General features: G+C 43.0%; 1 protein-coding gene across 4 annotated transcripts in view; it reads right to left on the bottom strand.

Annotated features, from left to right (window-relative positions):
* CD2BP2 (CD2 cytoplasmic tail binding protein 2) overlaps positions 1–21,148 on the bottom strand; it is a 72,283-nt gene that overhangs the window by 12,618 nt on the left and 38,517 nt on the right. For all 4 annotated transcript variants that reach the window (XM_085618472.1, XM_085618474.1, XM_085618475.1 and 1 more), the window contains exon 6: positions 5,841–5,929. In XM_085618472.1, the coding sequence (XP_085474598.1) occupies positions 5,841–5,929 (89 nt within the window). The remainder of the gene's footprint in view (positions 1–5,840; positions 5,930–21,148) is intronic.

The raw sequence follows: 21,148 nt of genomic DNA, 5'->3' as shown, positions 1-21,148 counted from the left end.
TGAACCAGACAACAAAGAAAAAACTATTTAAGAATTGAGTTGATGCCCATGCGCATTACCACTAATAGGTGGAGTCACTAGGCCCAGTGACTCGAAATTACTTTCTTCAAGAAAACCAAGCTGTACAAGTCCTAACCCAACACTAGATGGCAAAAGTATACACATCATGTGAGTCTACAGCCACACATGCCATTAGTATTAGTTTTATTCCACCATCTTTAGTGTCACAGTATTGGTATCTAGTTGCAGGAACATTCACTTTACAGGCTGCATTTAGTGTGGATGTAAGTGATTCATCATGGCTGACCATACACTCTTCTAGGTCTCCAACTGGCTTTGCTTTCACTTGGATTGCTCCAAAATAAAGAGTTCATATGGCTTGTGCTCTGTATGAACTTCACGCCCCTAGTGTGTCAATTTTACTGAGCTCTTACAATACAGCTTTGAATTTTGTCCTCACAACAGGATTACTTCCATGTCACAAGTTTGTATGTTCAGGGCTCCAAGGAATTCTCAGAATACAACATGTGTGCTGCAGTGATTCTTATCAGTTGAACTATAGAAACTTAGCCCCCATGCACTCTTTGCTCCTCTTGTGGTTCTTGGTATATGCTGGGATTCTTCTGATAACTATACCACACATTAAGTCAATAACAGATAACTAGGCTATTAATCGGCAGCTCTTTTGTTTTGTGTGCTCGGGATACATGTAACCCTTTGCACAGATGCTTTGTGCAATGTGGCATACTATCTTTGACTCTCAATTTCCACCCCAGACTTTGTTCACTTGGTATAACTCTCATAAAATTAGTTTTACGTTATGAGCTCTTTGCTAGGCCAGGCATTTCGCCGAATAGACATTGTTTGGTACTGAGAACGAATCTTAGATTCCATTTAGTCTCCATCTCTATCTTGCTCTCATGCTGAGATTATTTCCAGTGAGGAGTTTCATTTCTATGCTTACTAACATCTCAGGTCTCACTTTGTTTGACTAATACTGGGCACTTATAAATGACAACAGTCACTATTTAATTTCCAAACCGGCCTTCATTCTCATGCTTTGATTCACACCTTGTGAAGTGTTGTGTGCTCTTGAAGATCACTATGCCGCAATTATTGTGAATGTTATTGGGTTTTGGCAGCGGACACATTACTTTGTCTTAGTCTCAAACTCAGTGTTTGGTCTCATGCTGAGATTACTCCGGGGTGACAAGCTTCATTTTGTATGGTTGGTTAGATCTCCAAGCCTAAATCTGTATTGATGTTGCTGGGCTTTGACATTTATAGGGCTGAGTATGCGCTTTCCAGGACTACCTGACTAACAGGCCTCTTTTTCTCAAGGCCAAATGTTTTAGTCTAGCATGCTCAAGAGTTCACCCAGCTGCTGGCCTGCTATTTTCATCTCACCCAGCAGCTGGGTACCATGAAGACAAAGTGCTTGCCTATTGCTAACCACACAATGAATGACACACTGCGTTCAGACCTAAACTCTAGTACACAGGAAGAGAGAAGGATGCTCCACAGGCACACTGGGCTGTATGAGCAAGTTAACTGGGGACACAGGAACAAGCCTGGGCCAGACATGAGAATGAGGGCGATTGGTGGTTTGCACGTATTGGGGTGGGGATGATGATATGGAGGGGAAAGGGGATACAGCAGTACACACTTGCAATGCTTGGTAATGCTTGCAACACCAGGATGCAAATTAAGACCTGGACGTGTGCTGAAACTGCAGACTCTGCTGTCACCTCACTCAACCACTACTGTCATTCTCCTCTGACTTTAATAAGCGATGAGACTGGGTAACTGTCCTGAGCTCTCCTTTCACAGCTGACAGAGGGGGCATCTGCAGGTCTCGGACTTCGCGCGGTTGCAGATTTCTGACTTACAGGAATCCTGAAAAGTTGCCAGAAGTAGACCTGGGAACTGTTACAGTTGCATTTTCCGGGGATAAACCTAGCAAAAAGTTGTACATTCCATTTTCACTTGAGCAAACATACATGTGTACAACTGCTCATGTGAAAATCATCCGAGCACTAGATAATTATCTTTTCTCCACAAGGAAAGGAAAATGTTACCTACCCTGTAAGCGTCTGTCCGTAGTGTGTAGTGCTGTATGTTCACATGCTCTACATTCTCCTATCTAGTTTTAGGCTCAAATATTACAACTTGTTTTTGTTTGAAGACCCTGCGAGTCACGGAATGTGTTGCAACTCCTCACTTAGTCCTTAATGCGCATGGGCACTGATGCCATACAAGATCGTTATCTGTTCAGTAGGAAAAAGTGGAGTGTAAAGTATTAAACAAGGAAAGTATGAGAAAAGTGAACCAATGCCATTGGCGCCACCTTCCAGGGAGGAGGGTCGGCGCATGTAAATCTACATCCCTTTAAAAGGGACAATCTGTACATATACTCTTTGACCCTGTGGAAGGCTACGGCCGAAACTTTTTTTAGCCAGTATAGTGGCGCATGATTCTCTGAGTCCCGGCATCTGATAAGAGGAGAGACGTGAAACTGGGACCTGACTTTGCAGTGAATCTACATCACTACATGCTTCGAACAGATGATTACAGGGCAAGAAACATTTTCCTTTCATAGCATATGTGGCTAGAGATACACATGCTCTGCAATGACTGTAAAACAGTTTCTAAGTGGGAAAATGATAAAGCTATTCGGAATAATGTTCTTAACAACATTTGGCCAACTAAACTTACCCTTTTGATGGGCTAGAATTTCCACAGAGTAGTGCTCTCTGAAGTTGTGTGGAGTTGATCAGGTAGCTGCCTCGCGGATGTCTGATAATGGGATGTTACCTAGAACATCCATGGATGGTCCCTTTGTGCGTGCAGAGTGTGCTTTGGAAGGTACAATGGATGTGTTTGGATTAGGCATAGAAAGTTTGGATACATTTGACAATCCATCTAGCAGTGTCTACCTTGGAAATAGGGTGACCTTGGTGGTGTTCAGCAAAAGCTGCAAAGAGCTGGTTAGTTATGCTGAAGGACTTAGACCTGTCAATATTGTACATGAGAACCTACTACACGTCAAAGGTGTGTAACTCTCTTCCTGCAATAGAATATGGTTGAGGAAATAATATAGGCAGCTTAACAGTCTGGTTAGTATGGAAAGGTACCTTGACCAAGAACTTTGGATTAGTTCTGTGGGCCACCCTGTCCTTTTTTACCTCAATGAATGGGGAGCATGTGTAACTCATTGATGCACCAGAGTGGGTTTATGACTACTAAAGACACCACTCTCCATAATAGAAACTGCACGCTGCAAGACTAAAGATTCAAAAGGTATACTCATAAGCCTTGTGAGAACTGTGTTAAGGTTCCACACGGGATCCTGGAGTGTACTTGGGGGTATTGGCCTTTTTTGCCCCTCCATGAATGCCTTAATTGCAGGGATTTTGTTTAGATGTTCTGCATACATGCTGTGACAGAAGTCATATGAAGATGTATGGCAGTATAAGCAAGATCTCCCTTCTATATGTGTGAAAGTTAACAGATGATGTCTTGAACCCAGACTTTAAAGGGATCTGCTTTGAGATGCAGTAGTGGAAAAATATTGGCTGCATGGCTTGCATGTGTTGTAGTGCTTCACACAGCATGGTCATACTCTCATCCGGGAGTTCTAGGTAAGCAACCTCTTAGACCTCAGGTGCCAAACTGCCAGTACGAGCTGCCTGGTATCTGGGTGCCCAATTTGCTAGTGTTGGGGTGCGTGAATATCTGGCCTTATCAGCAGCTTCTCATCAGGACTTCTAAACATCTTCAGGAGCATTAAGTACTAGGGCTGTTGAAGCCACTAGGGGGCGGGTCACGGACACCTGCCTCAACTTCATCACATGCAGAATGAGTGGGATAGGAGGAAAAGCACAGGCAATCCCTCACAAACTCTTCCATATTGCACTGCCCATGGACTGTGGATCTGGATACCTGGAGGCAAAGTGTCTGCATTTTGCATTTTCTGTGGTGGTGAAAACGACCTGATGGTTGGGTCCAGTGGGATAGATGTTGGCCCTGTGCTCACTGTGCTACTGGAACTAAGTTGCACCAGAACGAAGGGGCTCATAAAGTCCAAAACTGGTTTTGGATTGCTTGTATTCCAGTTGAGAGTACCTGTATTTGCTGTTCGGGCTAGACTGCTCCTACTGGTGTAGGACCAAGGCTGATTTGCATACATTAGGTCTAACCTCAGGTGGCATAGTGGGCAAAGATAAAAACAACGGACTGGGTTACAACCCTGTGCAATAAACAGTGGCTGAGATGAATTCAAGCATTCTATCACTGTTTTGTATTCATTGTGACGCCCCAAGTGTCCTGGATATACCAACATTGTGGGTCCATTGCTCACTGAGCCACTGGGGCCAAGCTGCACCAGGCTGAAGAGGTCCAAAAAGTCTGAATCCAGTCTTGGGTTGCTTGTGATCTGGTTCTGAGAGGACCTGGGTTTGTAGTTCATGCTGGGCTGTTCCCAAAGGTGCGGTGACACAGCTAATTTACATATGACTGGGTCTAATCTGAAGTGGCATGGTGGGCAAAAAAGAAAAGAACTGGGATGCAGCCAAGAATAGTAACCAGTGGCTGAGAATAATTTAAAGCATCCCACCCATCAGTTTTCTGCATGTATTATCATGCACAGTTCATCTAATTGTAAATGTAAATTGTACAGCACCCATATTATGAGAATTGCTTAAAATGTGGGCAAACGAGGGAAGTGAGGCACAGTGAAACAATTAATTTGTCCAAGCTTACACTTCGTGGCCAGACAACAGGTGGTATCTCAAATAATAACTGAGGCACTGGATGTAAAGTACAATCTGAATTTATTTACAGTACATTTTGTAAAATCGACTGAATGCTTTACAATAAATATGGCAGACCAATGATGAGAATGCAAATATTCAAAGAGCAGACATAAAAACTGCTCTGGTATAAACTGAGAAGTGGCATTATCAGAGCCTTGATAAAATCCAGACCATGCCATAATATGAGCTAGTCTGATCAAAGCTCCGAGATACCAATAACGTTACCATAATTTGATACATCACTGTTTGGCATCAAATGGGACCTGCAGATTTTCGAAGTATTAGACATTTAATAAAATTCCACTTCCCTGGATTGGCAATGCTATTTTCTTCACTTTCTAGACACCCAGTCAACAATACACGGTTGACCTCAGGGAGGAAACAAAGTTGCTGTCAAACACCCTGCCACTCCTCACAGATCACACTCAGGTTTTCAGCACTCTATGAACTCCAAGCAGAAGGAAAGACACCCATGTGTTTATTACAATAAGAGACTGTGAGACGAGAGTGAACAACAGATTGGTGCTGCACAGGACTGACAGGGACTGCAAGAGCAGGACTCAACCTGTTGTGCAAGACAGATTTTCCCGGCACTCTTAGCCAGATATATATAAAATGTATGGTTTGCCAACGAGGTCTCAAACTCGAGATGTAGGCGAGGAGACGACAGGCTTAAATCAGAAGGATATCAAACGAAAAATATGCTTTAAAAAGAAAGGATGCTACAGTAGGCCTCGGACAAAGGATCCAAGAGTGGCAACTGCCAAAGGCGGCCTGGATCATCATGTCTCAGACTGTGCTGAGACAATGCCATATCAGGACTGGAGGTATAGGGGTGCACAGCAACTGCTAAAGCCGGCCTCAATGGATGGTTGAAGAACAGATGTATTGAGACAGGAAGCCTCACACAATGGGTGGGTGTGAGAGAAGGCAGACTTCAAACAACCAGTGGATGAGGACGAGAAAAGGGATTGACATAGAACTGCTTAAAAAGTAGATGAAAGCGGTCTGCTGCCCAGGACTCACCTGCATCTGTGCACTGCTGAAAGGACCGTACAGCTCAGCCTTGTCGTTATTTTCCCACTTGTATTCCCACATTGTGTCATCCAACATTGCTGCGGGAAAAAGAAGAGAGGAGGATTGAAAAGTTCAGTAGGTTAAGAAAGGTTCAAATGTCCTTTGTCACATTTTTTACCAAATACAGCTCCACATAAAACAATATTTTCTATTGACTTTCCTTTTCAATAAATAAAAGCAAATATTAAAGCAAAGCAGCTCAGGTGTCGAGAAGAGGCTGGGAAGGTGCAATTAGCTTAGGAAGTGGAAAATGACTTTGAGGAAGAGGGAAACAGGATAAAGGGAGAGTCTAGGACAAGGCACACATTGGCGCTGTGAACGGGAGCTTAGGGTTGGAGGGGACCTTGAGGGCAGGGTAGCAGTGCGGAGAAGATTGGAAAGATGAGTAGTGAGGCAGGTAAAAGGGTGAATAGCAAGGGGTCTAGTTGGATGGCAAAGGTATGGAAATGGAATGGGGTTGACTGGCATGGAGCAATAGAAAAGGGTAATGGCATGGGTCGGTGAGGAACAGGACCACAGTTTAAAAATTAGCTGCTGGTGTGTGAAGGGTTGCTTTGGCCTTAATTCAGGATTCAGTCACCTGGATTTGTAAGTAAACCTGACCTAGTAATGTTTAAGCTTGAAAGCACTGACTCCAAATACATATTTGCACCCCCATTTGACATCAACTTGAAAGCACAGTACCACTTATGGAAGTAAAAAGGAGCCATATTTAAGTCAAAAATAAAACAAATCAAGTTCCATGTTTTGTAGCCCAAAAATAATAAGTTATCTACAGTAGCCACACTATACAGCACTGTTTCTATCTATTCGATAAAATTGTCAAGGTTGAAGAACGTAAACGTAATGAATTGTAAACCATGCAAACAGATCAAATTCCAACCAGGCTATCCAGAGATTTGCAATGTGCACATTAAACTATTATTAGACATGTGCAAAATAATAAAGAGGCAACCAGGACTTTCAGAAGATAGTAAACATGTCTGGGAGGGTAAAGTTAAGACATAGCTCATTACTTAGAGCACTAACTCCTCTCCTCCACTGGGTCGAGGGCGGGTCACATGTCAATCTAAATCATTTTACATTTGCAAAACTATTACTTCAGGTAAACAGTTTCTTTTGCAGCGTGAAATTATTCTCGATTCATATGCTGTGCATCAATTATGTAACTGTTTTGCTCCTGTGGAGACGGGTGTGAAGTGTGGGTAATTAAAAGTATGTATGTTAAGAGTATCTGACCTACCTGGTTTTCCCTTTGCAACTCAATAGCTACACAGTGGTGTCCCATACAAATGTGTATGGAGGACCAAATTGCTGTTGAACAAACGTTGTTAATGCGAATACTAACAGTGTATGTTAAAGTTGGCCCTTTCTTCCCACTGGAATATGACTGTTTTTGTCAAGAACTCTACCAGTTAAGGATTGCTATGGTTGAATCATTTGTACAATCCTTTTTCATACAGTTAGCTTTGTAACTGCTTTTCCTTAATACTGTGTGCGCAAGCAAAAAAGAACTGTTGCTAAGCTTGTATCCTTTATGTAATACATGACGGCCCTTCTAACAGCCTAGGAATATAAAGCCTTTTCAGCTGGCAGAGCTGGATAAAAAAAAAGAAAGAGGGCAAGTGTGCTGCTTGACTCATATGAAAGTTAGATGTTAACTTGGCCATAAATGTAGGATTTGTGCGCATAGCTGTCTAATGAAGAACTGAAATAAAAAAAACAGTTTTTTTAAAGCCCTATGTTTCAAGACTGTCCTATGAATTGGTTCAAAAGGAGATCTCATAACACTACTTACGAAAAATGTCAAACTCTAAATTGGTATTGCAGCAGCATGTGCTGGATACATTCTCTGTGCTTTCTCAAGAACCTCTTAATAACTGCTAGTATATACAGCTTATTACAAGTTATTCTCCCTTGTGGAAGCAGCAATACTTGATATAGAATGATGAATGGCTTAACATAATTTGTTGCATAGCTAATGCATGACATATTCTTTACAAGCCTCGCTTGTGAATGTTGTGCTTGAAAATGATGGTCTTGATGTCACTTTACAAAGCATATCCTTTTTTGTCGCATAACACGTGTTGCTGACCTTTGAGTACTCTTTTTGACATTCATACATTCTTGTGGTAGGTTAAGATGTCCAAGCTTCAAGACTTTAGGAACCAAGCTTTTAGGTTCCGGGTAGGAAAAACAATTGGTTCCCTCTTTTTATTGTCAACAACTCTGTAAGAGGGCAGCATTAACATCTCTTTTTAGGTCTCACCTGGCGAACGCAGCGCGAAGCGCTGATGTCGCCAGCGAGATCTATTATCATTGACTTGCCTCGGAAGTGGGACAGTAGATGGGCACGCGCAGGCTTTGGCGGATTTGAGTTGGTGTACGCGCTTGTGAAGACGCGCTTGCAATGATGTGTACGCGGCGTGCACATCTCCTGTCCCCCTTCCGTCCTCAGCAGCCTCATGCACTTTCACTTTCCATTCCCCCCGTCGGGGAGATGTTGGCCAAGGAACACGTGGTAAATATGAAAAAGAAACCCTGATGCAGGGACTGCGGGTGACAGGCGATTCGTTACACAAAGTTAGATTAACCCGTGCACTGCTCCCAGCAAGGGGGCCAGAGGTTCTCCTGCATGCAGCGTTAAAACGAGGAATACAGTCAGGTTTTTATTTTTCAATGGAAGCCTGAATATAGCGGCGCAGCGCGACATCTCCTTGGTCACCGGCGGCTCCTCACCTCATCGTGGCCGCTGCTGAGTCCGGGCAGGGGCGGCGGGTCCTCTGGAGTCTGACCCAAGGTGTCGGGGGTCCCGGGCGCCGCGCATCTACCAGGCGGGGCAGCCCCAGGGGAGCCCGGGCCATTAACATGCTGCAGGGGGCGAGGGAGTGTGGGGCACCGACGTGTAGCTGTGTCCCGACTGGCTGGGGCTCGCGCTTCTCGGGCTCTCGTGTCCTGCCCCCGCGGCGGCCTCCTCCTCCTGCCACCGACTCTCTCTGCTAGTGCTCTCTCTCTGCCGAAGGGATGGGGAGAGGTAAAGTGGGAAAGAGGAGTCGTGCCCACGGTACCCGGGGACGGGCTGACAAGTGGGGGTGACGGTCGCGAGCGTGCAAAGTCCAAAGGGAGGCGCTCTCAGACAAGGGGGTTGGACAGCGTTGTGGGTGCGCATAACTTCTTCCACCTAGGGCTGGGAATTGGGATTGGTGAAGTCCAAGAAGTAGCTGGAAGGATAGAGGGGTTGAGCAAGGAGCCGGGTCGCTCGGTGTGTGTGCACGCGGCAGCCATCATTAAGTAATTCGATTACGTTAGGCGAGTTAAAATAGTTACCCAGAAACGAGAGTATTTTTTTGTTGGTGCCAGTCTAATGAAAGCGTGTATTATTTTAAGTGAACTTTAGACACGTAGCTGTGCTTGTTGATTGCACGTATTTTTTTCAATTAAATTGTATTCCAAAATGAATAACAAAAGTGACACATTTACGTTGTTAAAATAGCTAATTATTAATGTGGTTTGAAGGCGGGAAATGCAACCGTCATCGTTAATTCAAATACAAGCTTGTGCGAAGTTTTAAAAGTATTGTCATTCCAAGATGGCCGCTTGCGCCAAGGAAGGCTTAAGCACCTCACTCTGTCCCTTAAAGTACTTTGGGGACAACACTTCCATAACTCTTTCCAAGGTTGCGTGTGGGGAAATTTGCTGGGGATAGGGGATACAGTACAGCCTTTTGGAATAACACGTACATGACTTCACATAACCTGGTCTATGATGTAATATTACGTTTTTTCCTAAACCACTCCATTTAAGAAAAATGCATGGATCAACTTTAGCTTTGTAATTTAAGAGTACGGACAGCTCTGACTGTATTGTATTGCAATCTCAATTATTTTGCACTTCATACTCCCGATGAGGTTAGGGTGGTCAACTTTCCATTATCACTTCACTTATACATGCCAGTATGAAGACACATTGACCCATTGCGAGTCTGCGCTATTGGCATTGTAACTGACAATGCCTTTTTATTATGTTTTGTTTTTTAAAACAAATAAAAGGCATTGTCATTTACAATGCTAATAGCTTAATCTCTTGCAAATGCGAGACCTATTGCATTGCAAATGCTTGTTGGATATGGTAACGAGGTGAGATGCCAAGTTTGTCAAGCTCATTGTAGTGGAGGGAGCACCTGCCACTTGTTGAGGACTGAAGGGATTAATAGTGGTGGTGAAAAGTGTAAATCAATATCCCATACCCATTCAGTAACAGTGGGAAAATAACGATAAGCCAAACAAGTGAAATCGAAAAAATAACTGTTCCCTTTACCCTCCCCTGCATTACTAACAATCGGCAACAATAAGCATTCTAGACGGTTGCTTTCTTTGATGATGGTTTTGAAACATACTGCAACATTCAATGGATGGCTCCTTTAAAACAGTGAGGGTAGGGAAAATTGAACTAGCCCACACCGGTCTCTCAGGAGTCCACAAAGTGTTAAAAAATGATCAGGCTCCCATTCATAGGAAATACTTATCCATCTGTGTAATACGTCTGTCTCGATATTCTAGTTGCCTGGTAGTTGGTGTGCCACCAGCAAAATCTGGAACTGAACTGACCAGTTACGAATGTTCTGTGCCAAGCTATACAAGTTACATAATTTTGTTCCTCTCTGCTTATGCAAAACGTCACAGTAGTGTCGTCTGTTTCAGGAGGTTTAAAGATGCAGTACTTTGGCCTATATTTGACTCTGAAATCCTTTTAGTGCGAAGAACTGCCTTGTGCTGTAGGACGTCAATATGTTTGACTACATCATCGCCCATTAGCACACAACTTGAAAGTTGCAGAGATGTCCATCCCACCCTATAATAAATTTGGTATCCTTAATTGCAACTTTGTATGAATTGTCTCTTTGTCATGTTGTCACAGTTGCCAACATTTTATCTTGTTTTTTGCACTTTCCTTCTTGTACAGGTTGCGTGTGTAGTTCCGTTATGTTTTTAGATATTTGGTATAGTGCTAAGACAGCTCATTCCATATGGAGTATCTTGGTGCTGCAGCCTCATGAGGAGGAGACAAACTCAACTAGATTCTCAGAAATAAGATTTAAAAGCCTGGGTTTAAGAAGCTTTGTAAAAAGCGAATTCGTACTGCAGGAGCGGTTGGGAACCAGCAACTTGTTCCAGTAGTAAGAGGCAAGATACAAAAAGATGTGTTCATCATTACAAGTAGTTTGAATCCTGCAGGGGGCAATTGATGCGGAATTGGCTGATTTCAGAACCCTGACTGGATGACAAAATGTGATACAGGAGCGAAGATATAGCAGATCAGCCCCCTTGCGTGGTCTTATAAGAGTGTCAGAGAAGCTTTAAAATGCACTTTTTTTCTGACTGGAAGCCAATGCAAAGAACTTAGCACTGGACTTATGTTAGTGCCTACTGCTAGTGCCAGACCAAACAGACTGCCTAATTTTGAACCACCTGAAGGCATGTCATCAGGGACAGATTCATATCCACCAGCAAGGCGTTTCCATAATCCCGGCAACTGGTTATAAGTGCCTGGGTCACAGTCTTCTTACAATCCAAAGGTAGCCACGAGAATACCTTCCTGAGAAGGAGAAGTATGCCAAATCAGATACCACTTGTGGCCTTGACATGGGTTTCCATCTAAGGTTTGTCATCCATTGCGAAGCTGAGATTTCTCACTGCCTTTTTAGGTAGGGTGGGATGCCTATTTCTCGGGGTCACCAGTCCTCAGACCAAGCCTTAGAAGCTTTTCCAAAAAGGTATCATTTCAGTTTTCTCCCCATTCAATTGTAGAAAAGTGAGTTTCATCCACATAGCCACGGCACGCATGCAGTCCCCCCAAATATGATCTTAGTATGTTCTGTCTCCTGGACAAAAGACAGCACCAACTGAGCATCATCTGCACAGGACATTCTCTCAAGTCCAAACACCTTTGCGCCAGAGGGGCATATATAGATGTTAAAGAGCCTAGGAGTCAGAGAGGATCCCTGAGGTATGCCAATATCAACTGCCATGGATTCAAAAAATGGAATGGCGACTACCAGGTAGCAACCTTCCAGGAAGTCCTTCAGCCAATCCAAGGCCGTCCGTGCCCTCCTATGTCAGCCAGTCAGTCAGTTGTGACTGAAGTATTAATTGACTGATGCCATCATCCCTAAAAGTCAACACCGTTTTAACTGCTAAGAGACTAATGCTAATTGAAAACCTTATCCTGCTAAGCCAGTAATCGTCTGCAGGTCAGTGCTGCCTTGCTGCAGCTGTGTTCTATTATGATCCTAAGAATAACTTTTACTAGGATGGTGGGGGACATTTTTCAATATTACTATGAATCCAAATTAGTATACAAGTGTTATCACTGTTCATAAGGTTCTGGCATAGCTTTTGGGCTAATTAGATTCACTGTAACACTTTGATATGATACTGAATTCCGCTCGCAAAAAACAGAGATATTTTCAATGATTCTGATGCAGTGGAAGGCAGAAGTAGACATCCTTATAGCTTATGGTAGAGAGAAAATCATCTCCGTCCAGCAGGGGAGGACACTTTGCAATGTTGTCATTTGGAATTAGTCTATTCACTAATTGTTTACAAAACACAAGTTGAGAATTGAACGCAATGCTAAGTTCTGCTTTAGTATCAGAAGTTACACACCAACTGAACACCTTTGTGTCTCGTTGCATAGTATTCTATCTGATACTTCCCTGATCATTAGTTCTTGAACTTCCTTATAGAATGGAGGAATGTGATCCTTTTTCATTCATCTGAGGTATTTGTGTTCCCTTATTATATATATATATATATATATATATATATATATATATATATATATATATATATATATATATATATATATATATATATATATATATATATATATATATATATATATATATATATATATATATATATATATATATATATATATATATATATATATATATATATATATATATATATATATATATATATATATATATATATATATATATATATCTCTATCTATCTACCAGTGGCGATTTGGGGACCAAGAGATGAAGTCACTTATTAGTTCGTCCTGAACCTCTTGAGCTCTGCCCTGTGTCATGACCTTCATACTTCATAAAGACTGTTTTGATATAGACTATGTTATTACTCTGTTGATGGCTGCAACCTTGTTCTGTAGCTTCGTAGTACTGTTCTTTGATTAGGTCATCCTTGGAGAAAAGTGATTATTTATTTCAAGATTCTTCTCCACTGCATCCAGGATTTTTCCTTTTTATCTGGTTATGGATCAAACAATGCTGGAAAATATATATTTTTTTACACAGTAGCCACTATTAGCAAAATGTGATTCACAAGATTTTTGACATACGCAGAGTCATTTGCGAGATCCAGCATTTTCTTTTGATTCTGGGTATCACAACCTTAGCAGCTGCTGAATTTTCAACACTTCATTCGGTTGTTGCAATAAACTTAGTAACAAAGTAGAAACCAACTTTTCCTTTGCAAAGAATATACATTTTTCAGTAGGAGAGACGCCAGAGAGCCGCACAGCAAGATGCCGCAGTTCAATGCGGCTCTGCCAGCTGAAAGCTGCTGCCTGGGTGCCCCGGATTAGTAGCTTTATTGCTACAGCGCACAAGCTCAATATTCGCATTTCTATATACAACCGCCCGCCTGTTATGAACAGCTCTTTATCTGCCTGTCCGGTGCCCTTGGGTCGAAATAGACGCCATTGCTTGCACAGCCTGGGCACAGGAGAGACAGCGTCTCCTTGCCCTTTTAAGTACCCTATACATCATACTAACACTCTGTTGAGGGGTCACCCCCGGCTTACGGCAGCCGATGATGACGGAGCATGCTGCGAAACAAGCCGGTTGAGTCTCAATATGCTAGGTGATTTTTGTCCTAAGACAATTCCTATCGATACAACACATATCCTCACTTCGGCAACATACTCCGCTTGATGTTTTCACATACTTCAGATTCCATCCGGCAATTTGCACCCTACACAATACGTTTCTGGGTGCCCGTCCCACCTTGCATGCGCTTGACATGTTATTGACTAATCAATCACAGCGGAAATTGATCACGCGCCTATATGGCATCATGCACACCACCACCCACATGCACCCCCGGAGTGTACTCCCAATTGGGAGGCCGTGCTTGATCCTCCCCTCACTGCAGCACAGTGGCAATACTGCTGTGGGCTGACTAGGACACACTCCCGACTGCGCCTAATTATATTACATTTCTTAATCAATTGCATCATACTCCTGCGCAGTTGTGCCATATGGGGGCTCTTAGATGATGCACGCTGCTGTAGATACAGACATGATTGCGCCTCATGGTTCCATCTGGCGTGGGAATGCCCTGCAACCCACCACTTCTGGTTCCTCATATATGATGCCATTATTTCCATCACTGATTACTGGCTCCAGAGGACCCCGCTGATTGCTCTTCTAGACTATGCCAAGGACGTCCCCAGTGGAGTGCAATGACTGACTGCAATGTTATTTCTCCTCGCTCAATGCAGAGTGAGTCACAATGCACAGGGTGCACAACTCTATACCTCATAGTGATGACTGGCTGTGTGATGTTGCCTACTGCCAAGAGTAACTTACAACATATTGGGAATTGGTGCCCCAGGGCTCAACCCCTATGTCTACAATCTACTGCTCACTCATGCTCAACTCTACGGAGCGCTTCACTGGTTTGCACGCACAATGAAAGGCATGGGTGGGCAACCTCGATAATGACTGGCATGAAGCCAGATTGACCCCTAGAGAAATGGCTATCTCGTGTTGCCTCTGCATGATTCAGCTTAATCACCTCCATCTTGCCTATCTGACCCCCGGCAACATCACTGAGCTGGCAGGGTTTCCCAGGTTCAGTGTGCATACTGTTCCCTGGCGGAGGCAGACTTCATCAATATAGTAATGGTTTGCCCACAGCTGGCCATGTTTGGGGAAAGGGTAGGGGAGGAACTATCCATGGTTCTGGGGCACCAGGTTGACCTCACCCCTGACACCCTGCAGGGCTTATTGGAAGAGGTGGGGGGCAGAGGAATGAACAAACCTTTACTGGGGTGGCAACACTGGTGGCCAAACGAGACACTGCTTGAACCTGGAAATCCCCAAAACCCCTGTTGATGGTGGAATGGAGGAAAGGAGTAGATTGTAGTGTCCAGCAGGAACAAACGGTTTACGAGGCGAAAGCCTGCCCCCAAAAACATGAGAAGCTCTGGACAAGTGATGGGAATACCATGGTTTGGATGTGGGACTTTCATGAATGTATACTGGGAAGATGCCTACTGTGTAGGATCAGTCATGCTGTTTGTGTGTCTTTAAAGTTGCTAAAATCAATCAAAAAACTTAATAAAATGGCGGGGGTTCTAACAGGAAGCTTGATTCCGCCTGTTTTTCCAACTGCACCTCCTTAAGTACCACCTGCTCATTTAATAAAATGATGAACTGCTAGGTTATCTGGTGGTGAAGACCTTGTAAGGTATTGTTTAACCTTCTGCTGTGAACATATTTCTATATTGTGCTACACGTTGTCAACAACTAGGTCTTCCTGTATATTACTGTCCTTTGGATGAGGCAATTAGCATCTTCTTGCCCCGGGCCTTTCCCTTCCTCCTGACCAAACTCTGGTCTGGCGTGCCTGACCTGCATGTGTTTCCAACAGTTCCTCTCTCGGTATTTTAGGTCCCGTTACTGCTGAAATTTTCCATGACTCAAATTGTTTTTTATTTCGTGATAGGGAAGCGATTCGTTTTTGCTGCTGCAATGACAAAGGACTGCGAGACCTTTTCACACCAGGAAGTATCTATTCCTTTATCTTGGGGGTAGGAGCTTCCTGCTCCTTGAATACAATGTTTATTGACTCTCAAACTGGTGTTGATTGTCTTTACCAGTGTTTTTGTGCTACAACCTGTACGGCCTTTTCTGTACACCCTTCTCAACTATCAAGTCTTTTGACATCAAGGAGAATATTTTAGGCCAATAATCTTAAATCCCCAGCTGTGAATGCTTTTTTGATAGACATAATATCTTTTGGCATCCAATGTAAGTATGTATGTACTATAGGATGCAGTTTCTTCCACATCTGAATAGTGGAATTTTTCTCCCTGTCCTCTTCAAGACCATCTCTGAGCCTTTCTATACGAAAAGGCCAATATCTGCCATGGTTGAATATTTACATTGTGCCATAAAGGGAGTCAATTTTAGGGCCATACTTGGTGTTCCCAACATGGTTTCTCTGTTTGCCAAAAGTTTTAGGTGAAAACAAAGGGCACTACACAGAACCCTCACATGTATAATTGAAGGCGATGCATATATAAAGCCTGTGCTCATCAGCAGCTGCAAATTGTCGTTAGAAACAAATACCAAAAATAATTCTCCTAGAAACATTAATTATCCAACGTGGACCACCCACAGCCAAAGAATACATAAAAACCTGTTTTTTTAACTGCAACCACCACAAATGCACTGTCTACAGCTGTGGTTAACATGTTCCATAAGTGAAACTAACATAACCCTCTCAGTTTTGACCACAGACTCTCACAGCTCTTTATCTCACTTTCAAACCTATAGGCAGAAATATTAATCTGAAGATGACAGACACATAATGGGGCATTGTACACTTAATGTTGATGTCAGCGATACATATCAGCTCAGCCTACTGTCAATGTAGAAAATAAAATGTTATTTACTTCCAAGGTTTCAATACCTAACAACTCAAATAGTTTCGCACTGCTGAACATTTTGCTCTTCAATTGGGTACATGCGTTTGTGGACGTTCAACCTTATCTTAGAACGTTTTACTTTATTACTTAAACTAATTTAACAGACATGTTGCAGATGGAGACACATCTAGGCGGGTAGGAGCACTAAATCTGTATCCTACTCACACCCCAAAGCAGTGAGGAGGACCAGTGGCAGCAAAAAAACAAATTATCTGTGTTTGCTTTTATGGCGCCTCAACCACCTTCATGTCAAAATGGAGTATAGAGACAATTTAAAGTACTTGGTTTTCTAGCGCCTTAATGAACTGAGCTTGGGAGGTGGAATCTTCAAGGCCCCAGTGCTCTTGTCAAGACAAATGTTCTGTTCCATAGACTACAGGAGATTCGTTGCCACAGAGAACCTACAACTGGGTTAAAATGATGGATGATGGCTTGGCCTTTAAAACCTTTTAGCATGCACGTTCACAAAAGCAAGCCACCCTGATAGCTACTTTGGGGTGTGACCAATATTCTAGACTACAGCCATCCCATGTGGCACAGGACACAAACTGTGGTAGAGCAAAGACCGAAATCTATTACACATAAATGAACCTCAAAAGAATGCATTATTTATTTCATGACATGGCACATTAGTATGTTTAATGTAAATCGCTATCGGCTACCTGAACTCAGTTGTAGCCATCTTGTGTGGCACAGTCTACCAGGATTGTGTATTCGATGCAAACCGTGATCAACATACATTTATGCTGCATGGATGATTGGATTCAGGTAGGCAGTAATCTATTGCCATCACAAAGCAACAAATATCCAAGAATATTATCATGGCCAGAAACAACAGTCCGAAAGATGGAAAGTTACAATACACCGCAATAAATATTTACTCGAATAGGTAGTGGGGCTAACGCTATGTAAACTTTTCATATCCAGTCGTTGCAGTTACACATTGCAATGCTATGAACTTCTACTACAAGATACAACCAGTCTACTAAATGAAAGGTATGTAAAACAAACACACACAAAACCTAAACTGTTCATGGTCAGATGACTTTAAAACGTTCAAATTACTTATCGTAGAAACACCTGACGGCTACCTCCAGGTCTTTAAACTAGGCTCATGGGGTGTCTCGGATCAGCAGCTTAAAGGACCAGAAGACATTTGATGCAGCATTAAATGGTTAAATTGTTAGTCGCAAAGCCCCGAACCATAAAGTCTCCCACTGGCGTCCAGGTGTGACTGTTTCATTTGCAGGAGGAGTCTGCAGCTGTTAATTTACAAGCAGGGGACACAATGCATAATCCTATGGGGGCCTGGATCTGTCTAGAACTTTCCTAACTACTGGAAGCACTAAGCTTCTTTCAGGCTCTGAGTGTTCAACAAACCCAGAGTGCTTCTTTTTTAAACATGTTATTAATTTTGGTAGTACACAACAGCATTCCATACATAAATGTGGTAAATAAACATTGAGATATCTCCAGAACAAGAAAGCATCTTCCTCCCCAACCCCATCCCATGTCTCATCTGACAGGGCAGGACATCAGCTCAGTGGGCCAAACCACCCTCTAATTTGTTTATTACGATAAGATCCAGTTCCCTATAACCCATTTTAATCCTCCAGTTCTTGCATCTCCTCCCAAGGGCTTCATATTCTATCAAATTTCTTCGGGCACCTATTTGCCTGGTACACAGTTCCTCTCGCTTGCAAGCACCAATCCATATTAGGTAGCCATTGAATCATTTGGGGTACTATACCACTGCCCCATAGCTGCATAATATTCCTCCTAGCCACCATCAATGCTGCACTGCAAAACATGAGGGGATATCTAGGTAGCGCCTGCTCCCCCCATTTACCTAGATACACCAATTGTGCTGACAAGTCGATTGATAGTCACGTCACCCATTCAATGTGGCCTCGTATTCTTAGCAAGAAGGCCCTCAAGTCCAGGCATTATCTTGAGTATGCACCAGTGCTCCTCTTTGATTGCAGCCCCAGAGGCACCTTGATAGAGTTCTACTGGTAAAAGAAAGCTAAACTGGATGATGGTTGCTACACTTGACACTGTTCAACTTGGTAGCACAGCAGTCGCTGGTATAGATCATCTCAAAGAGAGGATAACTTGGATCAGAATAGCAGCATTGCCTGGGGTGGCTGTTAGGAGTGAGCATAGCAGGTCACAAGCTAGATCTCATATCAAAAGTCAGTAGGGCTGGGTAAGAGTAAGTTACATGACCGATGTGAACTTGAACAACCCGACCAGTCTCCCAGAGGCAAATGTCAGATTAATGACAAAGATTTGTAGTGCTGATAACAGCGAGTCGTGTGTCAGGAACAAGTCGAGCTGAGTTGCAGCCGAATCACTGATGTGTTAATCCTGCATCTCAAGGCGAGACGCGTGGAACAATGTCATTCATGTCCGAAGCAGCCTCAGATATCTGACGGACTTTGCCACAGCATCATTGTTTACATGATGAAAATTAAGCGTACAATGATTTTGACAAATTAAAAAAATTATCACAGATATACATTTTTAATCAACCTTCGAGGAAAAATGGTTTGAGACCTTGATGACCAAATAACTATCAAGCTACGTGTCTAGAGTCAATCTGTTGATTTTACAAGCTCTGATTAGCAACTGTAGTTTGTGCGGGCTGTGATAAAAGGAAAGGAAGGAGACTGTGCATACTATTTCCAGCTCAAACTCCCACAATCCCTCACTTCAGCTTGTGACCCCACAGGAAAATGCATCAACCAGGGAGAGCCGGCTGGCTCTGGTTTGAATGTGGACACTGCCAGAGAGAGGGCGGAGGGGAGAGAGAGCGATGGAATGAGTTATTCCCACAGACTCTTTTGTGCCTAATAGCCTGCTAACAGACTACCTTTAAGTTGGGAGACACCCACACTTTCTTCCTTTCCCTCTTCACTCCCTCTCTAAACATCACCATACCAACTAAACGAAAATGGCGGTCAAGTTAGGAAAGACCTCTAGTGCCAAACTAACAGTTGAAGACGCTGTACAAATGCATATAGCATGTATCTGCATGGCAACAAGCCCATGAAACCAATTTGTCTCGATCCTGTAGGTGCTATATATGTATGGTGTCATGCCTTAAAGGACCAGCTCTCCAGGTACTATATTTGCTATAACCTAACAGTAACATCCGCAAGGGGGATGCTCTGTATCAGTACAATAGCAGGCAAGCAGATTAGAGCACAATAGAACACTCTCACACATACCGAAGTCAGTTCAGCGGTATCTTAAATGTCTGTCATGGGGCCCAGCATTACTTAACACTAATGCAACCTCCAAACAGAATGCATTAAACAATTCTCTGCACCAATATACATTGAGGCTCAACTCTATCTACTTGGCTAAGCACTTGCCACTTCAGCGATGTATCCAGTCACATAAATCCCGCATCCCATCAAAGCCAAAATAGGGAAGGATGTCTTCTAATAGCACAATCACCAAGCCAAGCAATGGACAAATGCACACCGCAGCAGAATGAAACAGCAACTTTGGTTGGTAGACAGACATCCCTGCCCCACCCAAATCATTAACCAAAACTAGCCGGCAACTATCCAATGTATCTTATCATAAAATAATACTATACACTACTCCAGCCTTGCTGGCCACTATCCTACAGGGTTCACATCTAAAGAAAAGTGTGCAAACATAGCCAAATACAAATGCGGTCAAAGAGAATCCCATAACAGTATAGACTGCCCAGACTCCTAAAGTGCTTTTGGGCGACACAATTGAATTGGTGGGGATGAGTTATAATATTACTACTAAAAAAACACACATTTACATTTGGGAGAAATGACCAGAGCCTCTGACACCAGATACTTAAGTCCTGCATTCTCCAGAAAGAATAACCCCTGCGATTCACTGAGACATCCTCTCTAGTGTCTACACGGACATAAGTGGTGATACTTAGAGGCTCGGCAAGGGGTTCAGGCATGTTAGACTGGTGCAGGGAGAAGCAGCCGCGGAGGCACCCAGAGGTTCTAGTTCATGTGGAACAGCAGAGGTTGAGTCTTTTTTTGAAGTAATATTCTTGATAATGACTTTCAATGACTTTTTAACTGCTAAAAATTGAAGCACTACCATTCTATTACCTTTAAGCTTTGCTTGGACAGGAATAAGGAGTAAAACGTTGGATATTAGATTAAGAATTGTAAGTAGTTTTTGGGAGGAGTAGGAGACCTTATCGAACCATTCCTTTGTTCTTTTGCTTGTCCCACAATCACGAGTTTCAGGCTCAAAGCAGAAAACCTCTGCGAATGTTATCTCAGACATCAAAATAATCTTCTTGCTCTTCCCGAGCTGTTTTAAAGAGGTCAAAATGACTGGTCAGGTGACTTATAGAAGCCATGACTTACAAAAGTAGGTTCAGCTGCATTAAAGCAGGTATCTGGTATATTTCCTCACACAGCAGACAAATCATTGTTGGAAATAAAGACTTATTTGGTCCCGAAGGAATAAAATAAGGCAAAACTCATTGATGGTTCAAT

This window comes from Triturus cristatus, chromosome 7, assembly GCF_964204655.1.
Source record: "Triturus cristatus chromosome 7, aTriCri1.1, whole genome shotgun sequence".
In the NCBI taxonomy this organism is placed as follows: Eukaryota; Metazoa; Chordata; class Amphibia; order Caudata; family Salamandridae; genus Triturus; species Triturus cristatus.
The sequence above is the reverse complement of the archived record's forward strand: the minus strand, read 5'-3'. Positions and strand labels throughout refer to the sequence as shown.